The sequence below is a fragment of the Punica granatum genome, chromosome 3 (genome assembly GCF_007655135.1).
Source record: "Punica granatum isolate Tunisia-2019 chromosome 3, ASM765513v2, whole genome shotgun sequence".
Lineage (NCBI taxonomy): Eukaryota > Viridiplantae > Streptophyta > Magnoliopsida > Myrtales > Lythraceae > Punica > Punica granatum.
Genome location: NC_045129.1, coordinates 4,143,122 through 4,170,636, shown reverse-complemented (window position 1 = coordinate 4,170,636; position 27,515 = coordinate 4,143,122). Strand labels below are relative to the sequence as shown.

The 27,515-nt window shown below is 38.5% G+C and overlaps 3 protein-coding genes across 3 annotated transcripts; 2 read left to right on the top strand and 1 right to left on the bottom strand.

Annotated features, from left to right (window-relative positions):
* The first annotated feature begins 1,481 nt into the window (after positions 1 to 1,481).
* Positions 1,482 to 9,609, top strand: LOC116201605 (receptor-like protein kinase At3g21340). Its single transcript, XM_031532887.1, has 12 exons — positions 1,482 to 1,641; positions 3,844 to 4,375; positions 5,546 to 6,033; positions 6,163 to 6,298; positions 6,381 to 6,452; positions 6,716 to 6,787; positions 6,945 to 7,025; positions 7,389 to 7,564; positions 7,850 to 8,142; positions 8,277 to 8,466; positions 8,560 to 8,749; positions 9,006 to 9,609. The coding sequence occupies exons 1-12, from the start codon at positions 1,545 to 1,547 to the stop codon at positions 9,484 to 9,486; spliced, it is 2,808 nt and encodes a 935-aa protein (XP_031388747.1). The 5' UTR covers positions 1,482 to 1,544; the 3' UTR covers positions 9,487 to 9,609.
* A 589-nt stretch (positions 9,610 to 10,198) lies between these two features.
* On the bottom strand, positions 10,199 to 11,703 carry LOC116199509 (uncharacterized mitochondrial protein AtMg00810-like). Its single transcript, XM_031529878.1, has 3 exons — positions 11,573 to 11,703; positions 11,336 to 11,471; positions 10,199 to 11,254 (listed from the first exon to the last, which is right to left on the bottom strand). Exons 1-3 carry the CDS (start codon positions 11,701 to 11,703, stop codon positions 10,199 to 10,201), a joined length of 1,323 nt encoding a protein of 440 aa, XP_031385738.1.
* Positions 11,704 to 20,246: 8,543 nt separating this feature from the next.
* On the top strand, positions 20,247 to 26,760 carry LOC116198744 (putative leucine-rich repeat receptor-like protein kinase At2g19210). The gene is made up of 12 exons (XM_031528971.1): positions 20,247 to 21,816; positions 22,757 to 23,291; positions 23,391 to 23,860; positions 23,960 to 24,095; positions 24,280 to 24,351; positions 24,526 to 24,597; positions 24,694 to 24,774; positions 24,930 to 25,090; positions 25,173 to 25,378; positions 25,497 to 25,692; positions 25,793 to 25,982; positions 26,106 to 26,760. The coding sequence occupies exons 1-12, from the start codon at positions 21,714 to 21,716 to the stop codon at positions 26,530 to 26,532; spliced, it is 2,649 nt and encodes an 882-aa protein (XP_031384831.1). The 5' UTR covers positions 20,247 to 21,713; the 3' UTR covers positions 26,533 to 26,760.
* The last annotated feature ends 755 nt before the right edge of the window (positions 26,761 to 27,515 follow it).

The following is a 27,515-nucleotide window of genomic DNA, read 5'->3' as shown; positions in this document are numbered from 1 at the left end:
CTTCCCCTTACACAATTGATGTGAGATTTGGAAAGTGACATATGTGGTCATAACCTGTCTCTTATAAATCTAAGTACGTGGTCTTGCTTTTTTGATGTGCAGGGGATCATAGTATCCGAATATGGCGTGCCCCATTCTGTTTGAGCCATGGGCGAGTACGAAGGGGAGACCGAGTGTTTTAATTACAAAAAAGGTTTCGCGAGGTTATTCGTGTAGCGGGAAAGATCAAGAGCTTAATTAGACCCTTAATTTACGACATAATTCAATTTTTTTGGGACTGTGTATTTTGGAAGAACATATGCCTTTTGTTGCTGCAACTGCTTCCTGGCTTCCCGTTAATTAATGAGAGCGTAAGTTCAGATCAAGAAGATATATAAAACGTGGATGGGAAAAATTAAGCCAAACATTTGTCTCAATGTCACTCCAGTTGTCTATATACACACATATCTATACATATATATACGCGCGCGCGTTCGCACGCATACATATATATATATATATATGTGGAGAGAGAGAGAAAAAAGATATTCCAAATCCGATATAAGACCCACCACTACAGAAATGCTTTGCTGGGGGCAATTTTTTATTTTTGCACTTCTGCTGCTTCCAACGTAAGATCGATAGGACGGACTAATCCTCAAAGTCGGGGAGATTCCTCCTTTCTATCTAGGAGGGACATATTAATAAAAGAATTGCCAACGCAAATTTGTGAACTTTTTCCATAGACACTCATATGCTTGGAAGATCCTTATTTTTTTTCGTACCTCAGCAGACTATATCCCAGGGAATGTTAAGGTCGATTGACCACAAACCGATTAGGCGAGCACACATCCTTTTGGGGAAAAAGATATTTTTGATCCTACAAATTTGATATGCAGCAAATTTTGGTCATATAAGTTTTAAAACTACCGAATCAGTTCTATACGTTTGCTCTATAAGATAATTTCGGTCCTATAAGTTTTGAAAAAGACATTTTTGGTCATATTAGTTGGTTTTCAATTAAAATGTGGTCTTATGAGTTTTGATAAAGAAAGATATTTTTTATCCTATAAGTCGTGAAATGGACCAAAATTGCCTTACGAAATAAACGTATAGGATTAATTCGGCACTTTTCAAAATTGACCGAAGGTAAAAATTATAGGACCAAAAATGTCTCTTTCCCTGTCCTTTTGATAAGTAGAAGCTGAGTTGGTATACAGCATACTCACGGGTAAAGATCTAGCGGTGCACATGGTAAAAACTCATACGCGACTAAACATTTTTGGAATGCAAAGAAAATTCCTGACAGTATAGTGCATGGTGATGCTAACTATGGACATGTGTGACTACGGTCAATTTCCATTTCTAGAGTAATTCGCTTGACCATACAAAAACTCATGTGCGATACAAGATGGCACGTGTTAATGGTACAGTAGATGGTGATACAGTGGGATTAATGGGGTCCATCACGTTGATATTTAATACACCAAGTCTCCCCCCGGCATAGAGTATTATTTCAGTTTTCCCAACTCTGTATCTCACTTGGTGGATCTTTGTGAAAGGAAATGGAAATATCGAAGTTTTTGTTATTCTGGTTTGTGGTCGTATGGACATCCTCAGCTAATAGGATGCTGGTTCTAGGGGAAGACCCAAGCAATCCAGGTTAGCCTCTTTCTCTATCTCTCTATCTTTAGATGATGATTCTTCTTCTTTTTCCCGTGAAATATATGTCAGACAGAAGTCCATAATCATATGAACGAAATTAGGTTAATAAACTATTTGGAAGCGAGGCGAGTATTTCCCGATAATTTTCATTGTATGGCAGTAAATGAAATTTTGAGACAATTGTAACATGAACTCATAGGGGAAGCGAGCGAGATGGCAGCATATATACCAGCATCATTGGCTTTCCGGTAAGTGGGTGCCCCTAACGACCCCTTTCCAATCACTCGCCAAAATGGCACTAATCTCCTGGAAATTAGCTTGTTCCAACTCGTTATGCCTCCTCAAGATCCATGCTGATCAAGTACACGACTTAACAGTCAAAACCTGACAATCGATATCTGTGACAAGCTTCCTTTCAAGAAAGATAGGATGTGTGGCATGAAGTCTCAGGTTTTGGTTGATCTTTAGTGATTCTAGCTAGGTTGCACAGCTAGCGCAAGAAGAGAGAGCTGCCAAACTATGTAGCCCATCATCACATATATAGAATGGGTGTATGCTAATTTAGACATTTCTGTTTCTTATTAGAATGAATTATGTATCCTAAGGCTACATTTGAGGTAGCGAGATTGGATGAGATTTCTGCCCGAGATTTGAAGGGGTTTTACATCTATCAGGCTAAAGTTATCCAAATCATGTGTTTGGACCTTCCCCGGAATAGATCACTAGGATATCCAACTAAAACAACCAATGTACCCCTGAATAGTATTTGAAATTTTTCTGAAATCAAAACAACTTCCAATATATATATATATATATATATATATGTATGTATGTATGTATTTTAAGGAACGACAAGAGAAGGGTGATGGAGATAACGGCAGTTGGTGGCCGACATCGAACCCCACCACCCGTCTCAGTGCAAGGGGTAGATTTACCGCGCGGGGTCCCCGGGGGTCGCCCCACTTGGACTAAAAGATAATTATGAAATCTCTATTACAGTGTGTCAAGTTTATCAATTTTTCAGTGAAATTATTCACCTCCCTTCATTTTTCGATATAAAGGTCCTTTCAACTTTTACTATTGGACAAAATGTCTGGATCCGTCCCTGCTCAGTGCCTCTTGTCAGTAGGTTTCTGTGGGTGGCATTCTTCGTAAATTGATCAAAGACGAACGGGTTATTTCTTTCTGTTTTCACTGCAAAATTATTATCTGAATCCACTCCAATCTCATCTCCTAAGCAGGACATAATTTCTGGGCCTCCACTATGATAGAGATTCGTAAAATCCTATATCAATGTGTCACCAAGCTGATCCGGGCACCAGTTAATTGACTTTTGAAGCTGGCTGCGAATTTCTATGTTTGATTTATTTATTTATTTATTTGGAATAAGTGATGTTTCAAGCCATTGATTTATTTTTGAATTTGGAATTAGTTGTATAAGCCCTTCAAATTCAATCGCTAAGCATAAACACTGGGAGATTGGACTGACGTATTAATACTTTTAAAATTACCCTAAAATTAAATGAACATTGACATTTTTACCATTGTTATCAGAACCGGACCGGACCGGCCGGTTCGACCGGTCGGACCGGGAACAAAATTTCATTAACCCGGCCGGTTCTATGGGTTTTTATAGGTTTCCTATTTAATGTAAAAATTGGTTGTTTGTGTAATCTTTTCATATTAGCATACTACCAACCAAGCCACCACCACTTTTTTGTTCTTTTAACTCTACTTTTAAGTACTTATTAAAATAAAATATTTATTTTGAAGTAAGAAATATTAAATATAGATACTTTCTTATACTATTGTTATATTTCTTTAAAATCATCATACTTTTATCTTAATTATCATAATTTTTTTAATAATATGAATATTTATTTTATTTTAAATAAACGAGCGGTCCGACCCATCGAACCCCCGGTTGGACCCATAAACCCATGACCCCGTACCCCTTCCGGTTCATCATCCGGTCCGGTTCTGATAACACTGATTTTTACATCGTTGAGGAGTGGGACTGGGAACCATACAGTCGGATGCAATTTTCAGCTGTTTAAATTTTTTGATATCTATACATCGATAATATCTTTTTCTGAATGTGATATTGTTCTTCTGCATGTCATGACATTAATTTTATTTTTCTAGCAAGCTAACTGTAGATTCAATTGACTCTTTTTCTGATGTCTCTCTACAAATAAGGTTTCATTAGCATCGACTGCGGAGCACCAAATGGGAACAGGGACGCTGATCTTCAAATAAATTACGTGACGGATGATGGGTTTATAGACTCCGGAGTCAACAATCAGGTATCGAGCGAGCAATTGCCATCAAGTGCAAGGACCTTGAGGATATTTCCCAATGGAACGAGGAATTGTTATACGATTCGACCGACCAGCGGAGGCAGCAGCAAGTACCTGATCCGGGCATCTTTTCTCTACGGTAATTATGACGGCCAAAGCAGATCCCCGACTTTCGACCTGTATATCGGGGTTAACTACTGGGCAACAGTCAGTTTTCCAGCTGTCGACTCTTACGTTCATAAAGAGATCATCCATGTTGTTCCATCTACGGATCGTGCCTTAATACAGGTCTGCCTTTTAAACACCGGTTCCGGAATCCCTTTCATTTCTTCATTGGAATTGCGGGCTCTGAAGGGCAACATGTACCAGACTGATACTACAACAGCTGCGCTTTATAAGCGGCTAAACATGGGCGGTAATGCAACTTTCAGGTAAAAAAAATTACATTGATTTTCGCGAGAAACGGTGTCCTATATATACATGTACATCTTAATTATCTCAGTTCACTCCAAACCTCTAACAGCTTTTAATTATTTGGAAGGAATAAGGGTCATGTGCAATACAAATTCAACATATGGGGCTCACATATTTCTTTGAATTCGTCAGCTTTCTTTTTCTTCTTCTTATTTGGTGAGCAAGAACAGTTGCAATATATAGAGAAAAACAATTTAGGGCGCAAGATGTCAGTGTTTATGTTGGGGACAAACTAAAGAACCCATTCTATGATGATGAAAGGATCACCCTTTTCTTTTAATAACTAAAAACACATGGAAGGATCATCTTGATGTAAATAATTAATTTTCGTCCTCTTTACTGGATAATTTCTTTATGTATTTCTAACTTTATCTTATGATTCAATTATGCCCGTTAATGTGTCATGTGGATTGCACTTGTTATTCTTTCTATCCTAGCTATCATGCGACAGTGTTAGAGTTTTGGAACGAATTGAGACGGTTCGTCTATTCCTAGGGAGTATTTTGAGACAAGTAAAAGTAGAACTATAGGTGGTGTTTTGAGACTGTCTTCAAATTATGGGGAGTATTTTGATATTGGACCTATAATTTTTTTTTAAATGGCCATAGATTTATTTGTATAGGATCCATGAACACCACACTGTTAATAAAATTGGCAGTGTCCGTATGCCACTTTGCACGTATTGGTAGCAACCAAGGGCTCCATATCAAGAGATCATCAATTTTCCGACCTCTCTAAGTTTACAATAGATGAAGGCGAGTGGTTCTGACCACTTGTGCTAACTCGGTTGTCTGATAAAATATTTGATAAGTATCAGTTTTACTGATAATGTTATCCGGTAGTATCGAATAGTTAATTAACACAAACTTGAGGTTATTTCTTTATGATTGGTGTTATCACGATAAGTGGCGAGTAATATCCCCTTGATGTCCAAATAAGATTTTTCTATTTTTCTTAAAATAATTTGGGATCTATTGCTCTACGTTTTTGAATGATGGCTAAGTTTCTATGTCTATATATATATTATTCGTGTTTTCTCTTTTTCTTTTTTCTTCCCTTTTTGCCTTTCAATTTTAATAATAAAGCACTTTAATTTCGTATCAATTTTTTTCCCTCCTGTTTGTTAGACACCCTCAAGATGTCCATGATCGTCTGTGGTCTGCCGATGATGCAAGTTACAGTTCTGCAAGGAACTTCGTAACATGGACCTTTAAGCCGGATCCTCCTTTAGACAGAAGAAATGACTCATATGAAGTTCCCATGGGAGTTCTGGAAACTTACGCAACAGCACCAGATAGTACGGGCTCCTTAAAACTTAATTGGCAAACAGCAATCACTGCAGATAAATGGATCGTGTATTTTCACTTTGCTGAAATGGCGAAACTGTCACAGCTGAGAGATTTTACGATCTACACCAATGATAAGATCCTAACCAGGATCAGCCTCGAGTACCTGACACCGGTGACCATTCCTTCTGAGCAGTCTACTGGTGGCACCAGCCTCAACTTCGAATTTCTCCCGAACTATCAAGACCCGCAATATTTTCCTATCCTAAATGCAGTTGAGGTATATTACTTGCTCGATCTTTCAAGAACACCAACAGCCCTCAATGATGGTACGTTTACGTAGCCACTTTTGCTACATATATATGTATATATATTACCCACTCGTCGATCTGATATACTATCTTTTAATGTTAAAATGTCATTCTCTCTTTGATTGGATGCTGAAAATGTCATCGCAGCAAATGCTATGAACGATATCAAGATAATGTACACCGTGATGAAAGAGAGTTGGCAGGGAGATCCATGTGTCCCGTCTAATCTTACATGGGATGGTCTGAAATGTAGCACCGAAGATCCTCCAAGAATCACCTCTTTGTAAGAATTACTTACTCTTCTTACCAAAAGCTGAACGTTTGCAGACATACTGGGATATCTAAAATAGAAATTGCTTTGGCAGGGACTTGAGCTCCAGCGGTCTGAAGGGGAACATAGCGAATTCACTTGCCAACCTAACAAAACTGGAATATCTGTAAGTACCCGGGAGTTCAACTTAATAGATAAATTGTCCACGTAGTCTCGTGAAGGGATGAAATATAAGTAGTGACATGAAAAACTGATATATCAATAATATTTGTTGATTCATAAAATTTCATTTTAAGAAAAATTGAGTCTCAGATTGCTCGGCATAGTATAGAGACCGGACCAAATTAAATTAATAGTGTCTTCAGTTTTGGAATGGTCAGCTCCTCAGAAATGCTTCTTTCTACACTGAACTCGACATAATTTGTGCAGGAATTTATCTCATAATGAATTGACTGGATCAGTGCCTGAATTCTTAGCAAAACTGGAAAACTTGAAAGTCCTGTGAGTTTTCTCATTTATTTTGTTAAATTTTTACTTTATTTACTTATTTCATTTTATAACTCAGCACAGTTCGTTGTTAGTGAATTGGCTAATTACAGCTACACATATTAAATGGCCATCAGATAAGTAAAGGCTGCGGTAAAATTTATTTTTGCAGGGACTTAACTGGAAATAATCTGAGCGGCTCAGTACCCAAAGATTTACTAGCGAGGGCCAGTGATAACACATTGCAGCTGAGGTACGTCGTCAGATAGTAAAGCAATGTATGGTCATTGTTCCTTTTTTCGGGTGATAAACGGGGCCAAAGCCCAAAACAATATGTATGGGTCGTTTCATTATTAACATGACAGGGAAGTACTCAGAAGTTAGTCACAGAGGAAAACCAGATGGAAAGATAATGAGGAGAGAGCTATTGAACCAAAATTCGAAAACCATAAACTCGGTGCATATAGACTGCTTCCTGTGTATATCGTATGTATCTTTTGAGCAGATGTGTCTATGAATACAGATGTGGTCCATTTGATTAATTAGTGTGTGACTTGTTACAAGCAGATAACTTATCGAGAAAATATGATCTTCGTCTTCCTCCTTGTGTTTGCAGTTTGGCAGGAAATCCCAATGTTGAAAATCCCAATCCCAAAGATCCCAACCACGACTTCTCAGGTTCTTGGGGCTTGTCAAAGAAAACAAGGAATATCATCATAATCGCTGCAGCTTTCGGACTCGCTGTTGTTGTGGGGGGTTGCATTTGGATAGTTCACTGGAAAAAGCGATCAGGTTATGTCCTTTCTTCTCTCTTTTACTTTTGGCACGATTATGATCATGATTATTATCTGATGCAGGCATAGAATCCTTGTATTAATTTCTTGCGCAATGCCTGCACGATGATATCAGAAATCAAAGATTCATTGTCATTGTTTAACAATTAGCTGCAGCAATTAGACTCGAGCAAATGACCAGAATTGGCCACTTATTGTACGTCCATAAAAGAAAAATGGCTGTGAAGTGGCCAGAAACAGGATTCGTGTTCTTGCATTAGCTAAAAAGATTGTCATCATTCAGCTCAAAGAAGGATAAGCATGGAAAGCCAGAATCATTCATCTCAAATAAGGATAAGCATGGAAAATCAGAATGGGAAATCCGAGCCAGTGTCACAGGGGATTTCAGGAAATATAATGCGCCGTTACACCTTTGCGGAGGTTGAAAGTATCATCAAGAACTTTGATATGCAGAAGGTTATTGGAGAAGGGGCATTCGGAAAAGTTTTTCATGGTAAACTAGATGATGGCACTGAAGTTGCAGTGAAAAAGCTTTCTCCATCAGCTAAGGCCGGGCCCAGGCAATTTGCAACTGAGGTGAGTCCCTGGCCCCAATGGAAGATTATTTTCTCATCCCAATCTCTGCTTTTCAGATTCTTTTTGCTTGATATGGCATATAACCGGAATTGATTCATTGTTCCTGAAAATAAACCATGTCAAACTAATTGCAGGCAAATCTACTCTCGAAAATACACCACAGACACTTGGTTTCACTTCTTGGATACTGTGATGAACCGGAAAACATGGCGCTAATATATGAGTACATGCCCAAGGGAAACTTGCATGAAAACTTATCAGGAAAGAACGGGGAGGTTTTGACCTGGGACCGAAGATTATGCATTGCAGTTGATACAGCAAAAGGTATGTGCAAGACAATGAAACGTTCTATATACAGATTTTGCACGTTGCTTCAAATTTGTTAATTGAACTCTTGATTTTGTGATTGTATTGCAGGGCTTGATTACTTGCACAACGGTTGCGATACACCTATCATTCACCGAGACATTAAGACAGCAAATATCCTGCTGGACGAACACTTGCGAGCCAAGATATCAGACTTCGGACTATCGAGAATTTTTCCAAGTGTAGATGACATTCTTATCGCAACCAATCCTGTTGGAACACGCGGTTACCTCGACCCAGAGTAAGAATGTAAACTAGTTATTGCATACCGAAATTCTTTTGTTTGCTGTGCGCTGTCTTAGTTTTCATTTATCAGTCCATACGGATTGCCACTAAATTTCAGTTGCACCTCCGACAGTTGGAACGGAAGATGATCAGTGTTTTAAACTCAGTAACCTCTATCAAAATCTAAGTCTCGGCTGCAGGCTGAGAAGATCCAAGAGAATGAAGCGAAAGAAATTTTCTCTGACTACATCTTTGCTTTTTGTTACCTGCAGATATTATACATCTAGAAGTTTGACCGCGAAAAGCGATGTTTACAGCTTCGGGGTCGTGCTTCTTGAGCTAATCACCGCCCGTCCTGTACAAGGCGAGGAATACTTAGTCGACTGGGCAGCCCGAGAAGTCAAAAAACAAGGCTACCAAATACAGCAAATTGTTGATCCAAAGCTGTATGGGCCGTATGATCCCGAGTCAGCTGAGAAGTTGGTGAGGATAGCGTTATCATGTGTTGAGACAACTGTGGCTAATCGCCCACACATACATAAGGTCCTTGCGGACCTTAGAGAATGCTACGATCTAAATTTAGAAAGAAGCCAGGGAGTGGTGAATGGGGCCACGGAATTGAGCATCAGCTATGATAACCATGTAGAATTAGCGAGCCTTGACGTCTCTTCCACCACCCACTGCACCACTAATGCTTCTTCATATTGGAGGAGCATGTGCAGAGGTTTCACATCGAATTTTTTGGGGTCCTGAACTGTTGTTATCGTTGTTGCCTTTGGCTCTCGTCCTTCTTACTTTGCTCGTAGCCCGAGAGTCTACATATAGTTTTCATCTGATTGCAATGATTTATATTTTTTTTCTCATAGTTTCGAAAAAGATTTACTCCGACAATCATTTCGATCTTTTACATATAGTAAGGATTGGACATTCGATTAATTATCCCCAAGAAGTCCTGTTCAAAATTATCGACGAGAAACACTTAGGGAAGTTGCTCGTGGCCGCTTGCTTTACCCACCGGTCCTCTCTCTCCACTCCCCCAGCCCCTTGCTTTGTGGGCTCAGGCCCCACAAGAATTAAAAAAAAAAAAGTGGGAAGATTGGCCGAAAATTCCCAATTGCTTGAATTTGTCTTTTAACAGATCAATTTGAAACTTTCTTGTACTTACCTAAGTCAATGAATCGTAATTTCAGTAGCAATAATAACTTAATTAAGCGAGGGAATAATTCAATGGTGTATCTTTCACTTGGCAACCAAGAAGTTCTAGATTCAATACACAGTGGGATTATCCATATCCCTTTATTAGATATAAAGGATAGGCACAGATTAGCTGAATTCTCACTAATGAGGTGAGATCAGTGTATTTGATTAAATAGGCATTATACATAACTATCTAAGGAAGTACATAAATGTGAAATAATTACATGCCTAAAATACAACAAGTATAAATGAAAAATATGATTTGATATTATCCTTTATTACTCCCCTGCAAGCCGAACGGGGGAATCTCCACGTGAAGCTTGGATCGAATATCAATAAAGCGGGATGAAAATAAGCCCTTGGTAAGTCCACTAGCTAGCTGATCAGTGGAGTTTATAAACCTAATGAGAAGTTGCCTACGGAGGAATCTCTCTCGCACAAAGTGATAATCAATCTCAATATGCTTAGTTCTCACATGAAATATAGGATTCGCTGTAAGATAAATCGTCGAAATGTTGTCACACCACAGAGTGGGAGGGTGATGTTGCGAGATTCCCAATTCTTGAAGAAGTGACTGTAACCATAAGATCTCAGCAGTGGCATTTGCGAGACTTTTATACTCGGACTCAGTACTGGATCGAGCGACAGTCCGTTGTTTCTTAGAGCTCCAGGATACAGGATTGGAGCCAAGAAAAATCACAAAACCACTAACGGAGCGACGATCATCAGGATTCCCGACCCAATCAGCATTAGAAAAACCATGAACAGATGACATAGAACTGGGATGAATATGAAGTTCATGAGTGATGGTTCCCTTTAGATACCTTAAGATTCTCTTCACAGCCTGCCAATGAGTTGTAGTGGGACAATGCAAGAACTGACAAACCTGATTAACTGAATAAGCAATGTCAGGTCTAGTTAATGAAAGATACTGCAAACTACCCACAACACTTCTGTAGAGTGAGGGATCTTCGAAAGAGGATCCATCACGAATAGATAGTCGAGGCCCTGTATTGACCGGTGAGCTAATGGGCTTGCACTCTAGCATAGAAGTGCGAGTAAGAATATCATGGATATACTTGGACTGAGTGAGATAGAGTCCAGCTGAATTCCTACGAGCTTCCATGCCAAGAAAGAAATGAAGTGGGCCAAGGTCTTTCATAGCAAACTCCTTCTGTAGGGCAATGATTATGGACTTAAAGGGTGCTCCTGGAGTCCCTGTTAGAATCATATCATCAACATAGACCAGAAGATAGACAATATATTGTTTTCCCCAGAGTATAAACAAAGAGGAGTCGGCTTTGGAATCGGAGAAGCCAATATGCTGAAGATAGGAACTGAGTCACTGAAACCAAGCCCTAGGAGCTTGCTTAAGCCCGTATAGAGAACGGCGAAGTCTGCAAACGTAATCAGGACGAGAGGGATCAATAAAACCCGGAGGCTGTGTCATATAGACTTCTTCGATGAGATGTTCCTGAAGGAATGCATTCTTCACATCCAGCTGTCTAATTGGCCACTTAGAGGAAACAACATAGAAAGAACTGTTCGAATAATGATGGGCTTAATGACTGAACTGAAAGTCTCTGAATAATCAATCCCTTCTAGCTGATTGAAACCCTTTGCTACTAAATGAGCTTTATACCTATCAATGCCACCATCGGCCTTCTGCTTGATGCAGTAGACCCACTTGCATCTAACTACATTCTGAGTTGGTGTCGGTTGAACAAGATCCCATGTATGATTGTGAAGCAAGGCCATATATTCCTCGTGCATTGCTGCTCTCCAATGATGATGTCTGGAAGCCTAAGCAAATGCCTGTGGTTCCTGCAGATCAACAGACACAGTGAAAGCTGCAGGATTACGAGAAACAGTAAAGCGAGGAGGACGTAAAGTCCCATCCTTAGACCGCGTCACCATCCTATGAGTATTCTGTATAGCAAGCATAACATTGGTACCCGAAGCACTCTTAGACAGGACTGCAGAACCTGTAGACTATTCATGGATCTCAGGAGCAGGAGTCGTATGAGTAGAATTATGGGATGAAAGAGGTTCGGATAAGGTTGGTGGGACTGGAATATGGACAATAGAATGAGATAAAGGAGGAAGAGATGTACCAGGAGCAGATGCAGAACCTGAAAAGAGTCTCTCCACTTCCACCGAGATAGGCATATCAGTCCTGTATGAAAGACTAGACTCATCGAAAACAACCTGAGTAGATATAAAGACACAACCAGTAGCAGGGTTGAGACACCGATACCCTTGATAGTGATAAGGATATTCAAGGAAAACACAGGGCTGAGACCGAGGTTCCAGTTTATGCCTAGTGTAAGGACGCAAGTACAAATAACAGAGACACCCAAAAACTCGTAAATTGGAGTAATCAGGTTTGTGGCCATGAAGAATCTCATGCGAAGATTTGAAATTAAGAGATTTTGTAGGTAGCCAGTTGATAAGATATACAGTCGTTTCAAAGGCATAATCCCAAATTTTTGTAGGAGTGGAAGAATGAAAGAGAAGGGTCAAACCCATGTCAACAATGTGGCGGTATTTACACTCAGCTGAGCCATTTTGTTGGGGTACGTGAGGACATGAGATTCTATGGAAAATTCCATTTTTTAGTAGTTCAGCCTGAAAATCTGCAGAAAGAAATTCCTTAGCACCATATGACTGAAAGTATTTGATTCGATGGTCGTAAAGATTCTCAACTTGAAGACGAAACGCACGAAATGAATGGAGTACATCAGATTGAGATTTTAGAACATAAAACCAAGAGAATTTACTATAATCATCAAGAAAATGAATATAGCAATGATGACCAGTATGAGAAGTAATAGGTGCAGGACCCCAAATATAGGTATGAACAAGCTCAAGTGGAGAGGTTGTTTTATTAAAAGTTGGTGGAAAAGTTGTATTTATAATTTTTCCTTGTTGACATACAGAACATACATGATCAATATGATCATTATTAAGGGAATAAAAATTCAATGCATGACGAACTACAAGAAAAGATGAATGACCGAGGCGTTAATGCCAGAGGACACTAGAATGAGAAGTGGAAAGATAAGCTTGAGGACTGTTGGAATGCCTGCCTCTCGGGTGGAAACAATAGAGGCCGTCCTTAACCGGTCCACGCATGAGCTCCTGGCGAGTATGAAGATCCTTCACAAGGAAACAATCAGGGTGAAGCTCAAAAAAGTATTTATTATTCTTGGCAAACTTGGATATGGAAATTAAATTTTTGGAAATGTGCGATGCATAAAGAATATGATTCAAGTGCAAAGGACGTTGGGAATATTTAATGGTGGAAGAGTCAGATGCTAAGACCAAGAGTGCTTTACCATCACCTATGAAGACATGGTCTGAAGTGGGATTATCATCATGAAGGTTAAGAGTTGGAAAATCGAATGTCACATGGTGAGTTGCACCTGAGTCCATGTACCAGTCGAGGTCATGAAGTCCCGAAGAGGAACTGTGGGCTAGGTGAGCTTGAGCACCAGAAAACTGACAAAAAGGTGCGGTATGACTGGCCTGTTACATAGCTGACAGAGCACCATGGGTCTTGGCCCAAAATTCTAAGTTGGGCTAAAAGAAGGATTGTTAAATAAGGCTGGGCCATGAGCAGTGAAGTTGGGCCTATTGGGGAAAGGCCCAACGAGATGGCACGGGTCGCGAGTCTGACCCATGTGTGCTTGACCCCAAACCGGAATAAACAGCCGACCCAAAGCTTTGAATTTTCTGCTCGTCCGACCCGAATCCTTCACCTTGTCTACATGAGATTGGATTAGGGTAAAACCCTCCTTCTCTGTTCAATATTTCTCCAGAGAAATTCCTTCCTGAGCCTTGCGAGCCGCCTTTGCTCTTTCCCTTCCCTCCTTTGTTGTTGCCCTTACCACCTCCGTTTCCGCGAATTCCCTGATTCCCACGGCCACTGGTATGGTGGATTTCAGCCGGAGCTGAGCCAAGGATTCCCGAGAGAGGAGCTGGAGAGGGTGCGACTATCTACGAGTTCTAAGCCGCTGCATAGAGGCGTCTCTTCTCATGGCCGACGAGGAGGGACTGGAGTTCGTCAGTGCTCATCGTGAGCATTCTCTCCGACTGGGCGAGAACGATTGGTTCCCAATCGGGACCAAGACCCGTGTAGATGCGTTTGTTAATTGCAGCAGGTGACTTCGGTTTTCCTATTTGAGCATATTTCAAAGCTTGTTCTTTTACTGAGCCGATGTATTTAGCCATTGATTGGTCCCCTTTCTTTAGGTCTCGCCACTGTTGATCAAGAAGATCTTCCTGAGCTGCAGTTTGAGTCAGGAATGTCGTGGCTAAGGAGGTCCAAGCTTCATGGGAAGTCTTGGCAGAGAGGATTGTCACACCTACTTCTTCTGTGACTACTAGCATTACGCAAGTAAGGGCAAAATTATCCCTCGATTGCCAATTGAGGTACGCTGGATTAGATATGACTGCTCCATCTGTTCTAGTAGTCGTCCTTTCTGGTGCCACGACTCTGCCTTCGACGTAATCAAGCAGTCAATAGGTAGTGAGCAATGGAGTCATTACTCCTTTCCAATACAGATAGTTTCTGCCATTCAGTTTGACAGGAATAGTTGGAAAAGATGTGGGAAGGACAGTTGAGATTGAAGAAGAAGAGGGTAGAGTAGTAAGGGTTGAGGAGGACGAATTTTCAGCCATTTGTGCCGAGAGATAGGTCAGGAAAACAGATAGGTGAGTTAGAAGAAAGAGCGGAAGCAAGACACCTAGTTGGGAGTTACTCGATGATGATCTGATACCATAAAGGATAGGCACAAATTAGCTGAATCCTCACTAATGAGGTGAGATCAGTGTATTTGATTAAATAGGCATTGTACATGACTATCTAAAGAAGTACATAAATGTGAAATAATTACATGCCTAAAATACAACAAGTATAAATGAAAAATATGATTTGATATTATCCTTTATTAAGATATTTATTTTGCGTTTGGTTTCAAAGTAGGATTTTAAAATCAGATTTTGATTTTGAAAAAGAGTGGCATAAATGGGGCCCACCCTTTGATTTTGTATGATTTATTTTATTTTATTGTTGAAAAAAAGTGGTATAAATAGGGCCCACTCTTTGACTTTGTATGAGTTATTTTATTTTGTTGTGGGTAGAATTATGTTAAAGTTGTGATTTTAAAATTACATTTGCAAACCAAACAAGTCATTAAAATTTCTATTTCAATGTACAACTCTCATAGGCCTCTCTTGTAACTGAAAAAAATCAATCAGTACTAATTTAATTTTGAATAAAAAATAATATACTTTATCAAATGTGCAAATTATACCTCTTTATAAGGAGGGAAATGTATATTTTTTTGTTGTTACAAAGAAGACCCAAAGTCTAGTACAATGAAAAAGAAATCCTAAATAATTAATAAATGGACACTAGTAGTCCTACTAGGTATCAAATTTGTGATCTCTACGTCAACAGCCAAAGTATCTGCCACCACTCTATATCCTCTTTTGATGGGAAGTGGATATTTACACCATTAGAAACTTCTCAATAGTTAATGTCAATGGTTGTTGATTAAGTATACGTTGACACTTACATGCTCGTGGCAAAAAATTACCTCTTCGATCGGGAGGAAAATTATTTTGTTTTCCAAATCTTCATAAGAAGTTGATTAATATATATTTTTGGAATTTCTCCAAACACTGCAAGAAATAGAATTATTTTTTGAATTTGTTACCGCGACCACCAAGCTGACCCTTTCTTTGTCCAAGGTTTTTGTTGCGTATTGAATTGAATTATCTCGCCAATTCATCATGTGGCTAAAATATGTAAGGCATATATCGGACGAAGATGTATCAGCTGCCATCCGTCACTGCTTTTTCTTCTTTCTTTTTCACTTTATTAGGTTCACGGTTAGGCACGTTCCTTTTTCCTTTTCTTTTTCTTTTTCTTTTTTGCCCTCTGCTCTGAGTTCAAATTAGATAATATAATTATTGCATTGTTCCAAGGATCTGGCGGATCAATCGCATGGGATTTGATTAATTAGTCGTCGGAGGGGAATGTTCGGCATCCACATTAGTATTATATAGCAAGATATTTAATATATCTGACGTCATTCCATCCATCACTGATTAGTTGTCAGATGGGAATGTTCGGCATCCACATTAGCACAATAGATCATCATAACAAGATAGCTGACATCATTCCATCCATCAGAGGAGTACATGTAGATACGTTTGCTTGTGATGCACGCATTTGCCTCCCATAATTTATAAATACAGTGAAGGCTGACCATGTACTAATTAATAAGTCCATTGTCTGACGGGGACGTGAGTGCGTTCCTTAAGGTAGTTGGGGATAGACTTTTTATTTTAAGGAAATGGACCAATTCAATGTTTTCCTCTCCTATCTATACTGGTCGGGAGAAGAAAAAGGAAAAATGGGGGGGGGGGGGGGGGGGGGGGGGGGGAAATATCTTCGTCTCCTTTGGGAGGTTCTTGCTCTCGATAATTCGATCAGTACTGGACACGTGCCCCTTTGAAAAGCTTAAGAAAGTAACACAGCACAAAATTTACTTTTATCTCCAAACCATGATAAGAATATCAATCCATGTCGTGGTATATTTTTTTTCTTGGGTGAAGACATTTATTTGTCTATGTTTGATTGGTATCGAATCAATCAATAGCACCAGTTGGATACGGAAAAGACCACCCTTCGTAGATTATTTTATGAGTAGTTCTGTGTATAACTTCCATAAATCACGAGCAGTCATTTGCCATAGTATTGATAATTGATAAACTACACTATATGTGCATGGATTTTACATAAGTGTAGGAATCCAAAACTTATTAAAACAGCTAGTGATCGCCTAAATAGGGTTTCGTGGCTAAGGACACCTCATTCGATTCAAACAACTACTTACTGCTGAAATTGGGATGCTTGTCATCAAGCTGCACGGTTTAAAGAACCAATTATTGGGTCCAAAAAAAATGATTTCGTGAAGACAAATTTTGAAAACTCGAAAGAATGACAGGAACACCAGGGAATGGAGGGAGGAGAGGGGTCCGGTGAATTAATTAATTAATTGCCTCTGGAGCTGCCGGCAACCTCGAAATGGCGTGGCGACCAAAGAGGTCCCGCCCCAAAGAATGGAAAGGAAGATCTCACTAAATTGGGATTCCTTGATTCTGAAGGGAGGGAGCCTCCGCGGTGACCACCCCTCCACCTGCGACCTAGGCAGTCTCTTAGCGGCGATCATCCCTCTCCCTCTAATGTCATCGTGACCCCTGGCTCTGGGATTGTTACAACCTAAGAAAGGGGCCGGTAGTCACTCTTGCCCCTACGAGGCACCTTTCAGCGGCGCGCAAAGGCCATTGACGACCTTGTTGAGGAGGTGGTAGCTGCTGGCGTGTCCTCCATTAACTTCCATGTCCTTTTCTCCGGCCCTGCTCTAGCATCCGTTCTTTTCCTCTTCTTCTTTTTTTTTTAGCTTTTTAGAAAATTATTTTGAATACAATTATGATTCAATATAATTTTAGATGGAAAGTAATTTTTAGATGGAAAAATTGACGACAGGACTGAAGAGAATAAATAGCGTTAAAAATAAGGTTGAACAAGAAGAAAGTTTAAGACGATGGTAAAATTGTGCCGGTATAAGATTAGGATCAAAAAGTAATTCTCTTTATTACATATATAACTAGATGAAAATTCACGCGTTGCGTGGATGATTACTAAGGAATATAACATAGAAATCTTGAAATATCAAAACTTATTTGTACTGTTAATTAAACATGGAATAAATATTTTGTTAAAAATCAATATAAAAAAATTAGTTTAAAAAATTCATTTTACAAACTGAAATTCAACCAAAAAATAAGAATAAATAAATAAAACTACTAAAAGCTAATGGCGAAAATATTTCTATTAAATTATGAAATACAAATAAAAAATAACTATTCAAGGTATATAAATCAGAATAGCCTTACCGCTACAAAAGCGACGTCCATACTATATCTCGAATAGAGATCCTGTCAAAACGATCAGTATCGAAATAATCCATCTACAATAAAGTTCATTCGGCAAATCAAAGTTCAATCAAGAAAAAGAAAATTTTGGAGAACATTATTAAGACAATCAAAATATCGTACCAATTAGTTTGAATTTTGCATTAAAAAATTCTTTCTATAAATCAAAATTCAACCATGAAAAAGAACAATTTGGAGAAGAAAGTAAAAGAGATATTTGGAATTATATATAGAATATTATTCTCCTTTAACCGATACTCAGCTTGGCAGAAGACTCTAAATATACACAAAGGTTGAATTTGTCAGAAAACAACAATTATATATTTTATTTATTTAATCTATATATTCCAACTATTATAATCTATATATATTTACTTGAAGCGACAACTACACATATATATTTATTTTATTTTTTTAGCAACTATATTTTTTTAATATTATAGATATAGCAATGCAAATTATTGTAATGCCTTATTGAGTTATATTCTATTATAATCTAAATATTGAGAGATATATATGTATAATCTAGATATTCTATTGCATATTTTGTTTAATTGTATATATTTTTGGGTGCCTTATTTCATATTTTATTTCCTTGTATGTATTTGGTTGTGCCTTATATATAAAATTTATATATTTACTACATAATTAATTAATTAAATTTCCCTAATAAGAATATAAAAATTTCCTTAGTTTAAGTGTTTTCCTTCCTTTATAAGAATCTAATATTTTCTTTAATGTAAATCAATGACATGGCAATGTGAGAGAGTTCTGTTTTTATTTTTGATGATTGTGGGGGCGTGAGAATTCGGATCGTGTTTTGTTTTCATGTATGTATATATATATATATATATATATATATATATACATGGGGCGTGAGAATTCGGATCGTGTTTTGTTTTATGTATATATATTGTTGGGAATTAGTGTATGCCTTAGAGGTAATCTATCATCAGTTCTGTAATATGACATGTATGTCATTATAATACGAGGCATTTCTGTTATTGTGTAGATTGCGCTAAATATGATTTTACACAATAATGTCCTTGAAATAGTAGGTTCAATAGGCATCAAGTGTGACTTGATTGTGAGATCCTATAATTACCGAAAATTATTTCTAAATGTCCCTAGTTAAAGTATTATCGTTAATTAGGACAACGGTAATACGGTTAGACTAGTCTGGGTGTTGATTGATGACCAAGTCTCACAGGTCATGGATATGGAGATATCAAGTCACATCACATGTATACATTAAGAGAAATGTGTATTGGACTGACCCGCCATGAGATTGCTACATGGGTTGTTACGTGATTGTCATTAGCATATCTCAAAGTGACTATAGTGTAATGGTCATTTGACTTGAGGTCATCATTGATTTCTACATGTAATGTCATATACTTTGATACTGTCAAACGCCACCGTAACAAGCTGGTTATAAAGACAGTTATTGGATATATCACAGAGCATGAAGAGGAATGTGAGCGACCAAGATAGAATTTGTCCCTCCTACGAAACGGGGATGATATCTCACGGCCGCTTGGTAGGAAAAGTTTAAAAGTGTATGTATACCCAAATGAGTCGATATAGGGATATCGAGCTCATTTGTTCTGATAGACTTACCCGGTAAACCAAGAAAGAGAGATATTGAGCCATACAAGGATGTCATCGACCATGCATTGGGCTCAATAGAGATATAGAGGACAAATGGATTATATTACACGGTAACGTAGGTCACAAGATTCGTCGAGAAATTGAATTTCCGATTACTTGAGTAACAGTGATGCATTGCTAGATGCCGCTCATTGTTTGTAATATTGAAATAGAAATTTCGATATTATTGTCAACGTAATTGGGAACATATAGGGTGATACACTATGACTATATTGATGAGATATTTTGAAACAATAAAATCGTCTAATTGAGATTAGATGATTTATGGTGCGACCGATTAATTGGATATTTAATGAGATTAAATTTATTGATTAATTAAGACTCGATTTATTAGATATTAATGGACCTAATTTATACATGAAGTGGGACACATGGCAGCACGAAATGAAGTCATTTGTCTCTTGCATAGTCGGCCATATAATGGTGAGTATGCATGGCCACTTGTAAGGCCATTTGATGGCCACATTCAACGATGAAATGGGCTGCCATGTGGAGGCTTGGGAGGCTAATTACAGCCATCCCACATCGGCAATTCAAAGGGAAAGCCTTTCCCAAACTGCTTATAAATAGCATTAAGAGGAATGAGTTACAAATATAATGTGTGCTTATATATATATATATATACATGTATGCATATGATTTTATATTAATATAATTTGGGTAGAATTGTTCAAATTTAAATTGGTCTATTAATTTAAAAATTTTGGATGTCGCATTTGTATTTCTTTCGAGTGCTGGTCACTAGTAGCGTCGATCTTTCGAGTGCTGGTCGCTAGTAGCGTCGATTTTGAAGATTCGTCGATTTTGAAGATTCGTCGATTAACACTAGCATTGCCGATCTCGAAGATTCGTCGATAAAGTCGGTATACCGATAGATTTGTCGATATACCGATAGAGGCATCACACGTGAGATGTTCGGTCGATAATATTGATAAAGTCGGTGTGAATACTGGTAGAGGCGTCACACGTGGGACGTTCGGTCGAGTCGACAATATTAAATATTTCAAGTACGCTTTTATTTACTCTTTTAGTAGGTCTTGGGATTAATTTCACGGGTATGAAATTTTGAGTTTTTGTTCCTTTTATTTACTCTTATTCTTATTCTTCAAGTAGGTCTTGAGACGGGTATGAAATTTTGAATTTTTGTTCCTTTTACGTTTTCGTAGATCATGTGAAACTAGCATTTTTGGGCATAATTCTATATTCCTCTTTGAAAACGACGCAATAAAATTATTCTATTTCCATCATAATTTATGCTAGCGAGGACGGTGGACAGACATCTTGTCCCCAACCAGCCCGGCCCCCACAAATGATTATCCCCTCATGTTTGGTTATGTAACAATCAGTTAATAATTTATTGAATAGAGGAAGAATTTCTCATTTTCATTGACTTATGTTGGTCTTTACCAAAATAAAAGCGGACTTTTCGCAAACTTTAAAAACTTAAAGAAAGAAAAAAGACCTTCATATATATTTTAGTGCCCCTTGTTCATTGTGCTTAATAAAAAAGAAAAAGATTCCAAGTAGGGGTGAACCATGCGGTATAAAATAATTTTGGGCACTTATGAGATAAGATAGGTTGAATCTCCTATTCGCTTTTGGTTTAAGAGGAAGCTTCATGAATTTAGTAGTGGATAAAAATGAGAAATAAAGAGGTACGTGAGTCCTACCAACGATGATGATTATCCTACCTTAAACCCCTTCACTTCAATCCTAATTTTAGCCTCTTTGGAATTAACAAAGGAAAAGGACCAAATACCGTGAAATCTCTGGGGTATTGAAAACCGCTGCCAGGCAAGTCAACCCTCAAATGGGGTCTCATCCGATAAAATTATCTCGTGATTTTATAAGAAATAAAAGAAGTAGAAGAAGAATAGATCAAAAAAGAAAAACTTTTCTTAAAAAAAAAATTTCCGGCCAAAAGAAGCTGAACTTTTCACACTTCCATAGAGGACAGCTAATAATGGAGTGCTGCCTCTTATCTACACAACTTGTGAATAAACAAATAGAATTTTGTTGTAAAAAGTAAGCAAGAGAATGTACTTAGGTACAGTATATAGCATTAATCATAATGTCAATATTTGTAGGAAGAAGAAGAAGAGATGGAAAGGATGGGATCAGTGTGGTTTCTACTTGAGCTAGCTATGTGTTCAGCAATGGTGGGAATGCTTGTCTCTGTTCATGGCCAAGACCAAAACCCCGCAGGTCGGTCCCTTTTCTTCCTCACAGATCCTCTGTTTCTTTTGAATGTTGTGCACGAATTTGCCTAATTTCCCAAGGAAGCAATTGTTAAGACAATTCTCCGGGGAATGCTTACATCCATGGAAACAGCACATGGCTTCGTCGTCTTGGTTTCTTTCTTTCCTTATTTCGAATAATTTCACGGCCGTTACTGCAGAATTTCTCAGATGCTGTCGTTAAACAGGAAATGTAAATAATATGAAGTCGTTACATCTAAACTTACCAGAAAGCATATGTGGATTATAGTATCATCTCAACTTTATTTGAGGCTGAACCTACCTCATATTTAATACCTTCTTACTTTGTATATTATGAACTAATACAGTACAATAATGAGTATATGATTCGCTATACAAGATAATATAAATGCACAGACAAATTAGTTATTTATCCAAGCTCAAGGCTCTTTGATACAGAATCCACCACAATGTTCATCATGGTATCACTAACAAATTATGAGTTATCTATAAAAATAAGATTAATATTGATGAAAAAAACAGCCTAAAGTTCGAGGACCAAAAGTAGCTTTTTTCTCTAACAAAATTCTATGGACTCTCTCCAAGGGGTTAACTGAAAATATTCGAAATTATGAGGGTATGATAAAAGGAATTTTAATTTGATCAGGGTCAAACAAATTTTTTTTTTTGGAGGGCAGAATAGACAATCTTCGGAAAATATACAAAGACCAAAATCATGTAATTATTTCGATAATGTAGCCCCGTCCATGATTTTGCCTTTGTGCGTCTAACAAGAATTGATTTGACACTAGTTAGATTCCATATTACGTACCTAATTAACCTCACGAGGTACTTGATCTGTATCTCTGGCTGGATTCCCATACATATATGAAAACGCTTGATTGGAAAATGATCGTTTGCTAAAAGTTTTTCTTGAACCAAATTAGGTTTCATAAGCATCGACTGCGGGGCACCAAATGATTACCCCGACAATCGCCTCCGCATACATTACAAGACAGACGAGGAATTCATAGATTCTGGAAAGAACGCGCAAATCTCCACCGACGTCATCTATGATTACAAACAATCACAGTCGAAGAACTTGAGATTCTTTCCTACTGGAAGCAGAAATTGTTACACACTTCGACCTGATCAAGGCAAGGGCAACACGTATCTGATCCGCGCTTCATTCTACTACGGGAATTACGATAACAGGAACAAGACCCCAGCATTCGACTTGCACATCGGGACTGATTACTGGATCACAGTGAACTCGTCTGACTATCATTACAAAGAAATCATTCATGTTCCCACCACCGACACCATTCAAGTCTGCCTCATCAATACTGGAAATGGCTCACCTTTCATTTCATCATTGGAACTGCGATTGGTAGATAGTTCAATTTACCAGCTCTCGAATTTGACATCACTATCAAACGCCTGGCGATACGACATTGGTAGTTCATCAGATACGACATATAGGTAAGAATTTAAATGACACCGAGCATACATGTTGTTTAGCATTCTTCTGATACTAATTTCACCGTTCCACTGGCCACTGCTGAAAATGTCCACTATTAGGCATCCCCAAGATGTCTATGATCGCATGTGGTCAGGAAATAGTTATGATTATGTGACTATCAACAGCACATCAACCACTGGGCTAAGCAACAACAATGATGCATACAAAGTCCCGGCAGAAGTTCTGAAGACTGCTCAAAAAGCAACCGATGTCAACCCTTACATATATGTATCTTGGTCGTCAAACTCCACCGACGAATGGTGCTTCTATTTCCACTTCGCGGAAATAGAGCGGTTGCCGACTGGCCAACGGAGGGAGTTCACAATTTCTGTGAGTGATAGATTGATGGATACTGTCACTCTCGAGTACCTGAAGCCTGTAACTGTTGCTTCACAAATCGTCACTGGGCCCAAAATTAACTTTTCGATCGATGCGACACAGCAATCGGGCCAACATCTACCAATCCTCAATGCCATTGAGATTTTTACCATTGTCAAACACCTGAACGTACCAACAGCCATGGATGACAGTAATGCCTTTTCGAACTACTACTATTTTGTTCCAAATAGTGCCTTACGCTAATTAGCCTTCTTAGTACAGTTCACTCTCTTGTGAATCTGAAACACAGTTACTGCTATCAACGACATCAAGAAAGCATACAGCATAAATGGAAGCAGCTGGCAGGGCGATCCATGTGTACCTGCTGATTTCATATGGAAAGGCCTGGAGTGTAGTCACGACAATCCTCCAAGAATCGTATCGCTGTGAGTTTCCTCTTTAATGTTATACTCGTGAAATGAATGCAACTTATGCGAATTCATTCTTTCACATGACATAAATATGTTATTTTGGTTCAATTTATCACATGTTTCTGAAGTTGGCATAAGTTATTTCCGATTTAGAACAAAGGAAAAATTAACATCTCGAATTTGATTGTTTTACCTGTAGTAACTTAAGCTCCATCCCGTTGAGGCGAGAAGTGGTTTCTTCGATCTCCAACTTACTTGCATTGGTGTCCTTGTGAGTTTTTGCTTATTGCTTTATGATGAGTTGCTTCATTTAAAAGATTACTAGCAGCAACATTTCTTCATAGAAAAGGAATACGATGTATATAATTAAGGGAACTAAATGGGCTATCTAAAATTTATCATAGTTATTGGCATTACAAGGGAACTGTTCTTCCTCTATATGCAGGGATCTATCCGGTAGCCAATTGACTGGGCCAGTACCGGAATTTTTAGCGAAACTGCCAAACTTGAAATTTCTGTGAGTCATATTATTAGTTTCATGAAAGAAAATTAAATATTTGCAAGCCTGATTGTGTCAGATGATTAATGCTCTGCGTTATCTCCATGCTTGCAGTAATTTAAGCGGAAACAAACTCAATGGTTCTATTCCTGAGAGCCTTCAGAAGAAGGTTGATGACCAAATATTGCAATTAAGGTTTGATCCAATTCATCCCTCTTGAATCTCCAATATTAGCCCAACAATTTATTGGAGTGACTCCAGAGATTGAACTGACTGATGCAAGTATTCATCACTCTTGAGGGCATAATTTCCAGTTCAGCTTGCTCATTCCTTTTTTTTTTGTGTGGCAGAATGGAAGGTAATCCAGATCTTTGCAAGAAAGGTCTTTGTAAGCCAAAAAAGAAGGGGAAGTCCATCCTTTTCACTGTAATTGCTTCAGCTTCAGGCTCAATTGTTGCCATGTTAATGGCTCTAGCGATCGTCTGGAGAATTAAAACAACAAAACGAAAAGGTAACTGATTTGTCATCGAAGGTAGGTAGTTAAATTTTCATCTTGGAATTCTAGGGTTCATCTCCGTTCTTCATTGTTACAGGAGCACAAACTACACAGCCTATCAAATCAAAATACCGACCCTTCATGTATAGTGAGGTTTTAAAAATTACTGACAACTTCAAGAATGTTATTGGAGAAGGAGGATTTGGAAAAGTTTACCTCGGAGCACTGGCCAGTGACACCAAAGTTGCCATAAAGTTGCTCTCACGAACATCGAAACAAGGATGCAAGGAGTTCCAAGCGGAGGTAATAAATATATGCCAGAATCTCAGCATATAATATGGTCTACAGAATCGAAAGAAATAGCAAAGTGACACTGCAGTAGAGCCTTCATTGACAATGATAATGTTTACTGGAAGTACAGGCCCAACTGCTCATGATTGTTCACCACAGGAACCTCGTCTCTCTGGTTGGATATTGTGATGATTCCGAGCACATGGCATTGATATACGAGTTCATGGCAAATGGAAACTTGCGGAAACAATTATCAAATCAGAGCAGGGGTACACACATCTTGACTTGGAGGGAGAGGCTACGAATTGCAATTGATGTTGCACAAGGTAAGTAATGCAAACTACGTAAGATAACAGCAATTTCTTCTTTTTTTTTCTTTTTTGTTGATCTGCTAATTTGCTAATTAGGATATGGAATGAGTTTCAGGATTGGATTATCTACACAATGGTTGCAAGCCTCCCATTGTCCACAGAGACCTGAAGACTACAAACATCTTGTTGAATGAGAGCTTACAAGCAAAGATTGCCGACTTCGGGCTATCAAAAGCTTTTGCCGCAGATAATGACACTTACATTTCAACTCAACCTGCTGGGACGCCAGGGTACCTTGATCCTGAGTAAGGATATACAATTATCGTTGTGATGATTTCAGAAAGAATCAAATCCACTTTGACGATTCATTTAGTATCTCCTCGCAGTCTTTTGATTTCTTTGACACTAAGACTGGCTATTTCTTTTAGGTTTCACTCATCGGGAAACTTAAATAGGAAAAGCGATGTTTACAGCTTCGGAGTCATTCTCCTGGAGCTGATCACTGGATACCCGGCTGTGATAAAAAATGCAGACGAAACCATGCATGTACTCCATTGGGTGACTCCGATTGTCCAGAGAGGTGACATACAGAGCATAGTGGATTCGCAGTTAGATGGGGAATTTAATGTCAACTCTGCATGGAAATTGTTGGAGGTAGCAATGCAATGTGCATCGACAACTGCAATCCAGAGGCCAGACATAAGTCGCGTACTAGCCGAACTAAAGGAATGTTGGGATATAGAGATGGGGCTCGAGAGAAGTCAGAGAATGGGAAGCAGCAAGATAAGATCGGCCAATTCTTTTGAGATGACGTCCACGGAAATTGAATGCGACTCTCTACCTGATGCAAGATAGCTCTATAGTTATCTGTATATCCAAATTTCCAGGGGCTAGATGTATTACCTATTTTGATAGTCCTATATGAGATTTTTTTTTTTTTGGTGTGAGTAAAAGGGCTAAACTTCTCTATAAGTACATGTAATATTCTTATTTTTGTTCCGCTTCATACTTATTGACAGTCGACACCCAATTTCGTATATGTAGATCATTAATATTTATTTCAATAAGGCCCAAGAACAGAAACAACGACATCGATCTCATTAGCATAACTTGGGAAATTAATGGGATGGAGCATATTTAATTCTGTCTAATTTCGAGAGCTTTTAATTTCCTTCCAGGCGAACAAAATTTCACATTGTCAAAAAGTCTTCCTTTTCCTTTGAAATAATGTCTCATCCTTTTGAGGCCGAACCAATAGACTGCGCGATACCTTTTGTTTGCACGACCCTGGAAAGTAAGACTATATCGAGCCGCGGTCTTTGGAGCCCGGAAGAGACGCCACCTGGCGTCTTCAGAGACCTGACCCAGAGACCGGGCACTGGCACGTCTCTGGTCAGAGAGAGGCGTCTCTCTGTCGCAATGAGCTGCCGCTATGCCACAAAGGGCTCCACGCGGCAGCAACATCTCCTTTTTTAAAAAAAAAAAAATGGCCGCTGGCTGTGGGTCCCATAGCCTTTTTTTATTATTATTATTTACACTCCGTTTGGATTCCATAAAAATACAAGAATTCAATTCGATTGGCAAGAATTCAATTGAAATCTGCTGTTTGGAATGAAAATGACCGTAGAATTTGTTAAAAGATCCAAAATTTGCATTGGATTTGGAATTGGGCCAAAATCAATGAGATTTGGCTAGAATTCAATTCAATTGGAAGGATAATCTTAATTTTTTTAATTTTTGAAACCCAAAAGTGAAAAGAGGAAAATAAAAAAAAATCAACGAAGAAAACATTGATCAGCTAACGAACGGCACGCCATGCATCTATGTATTCCATTGTA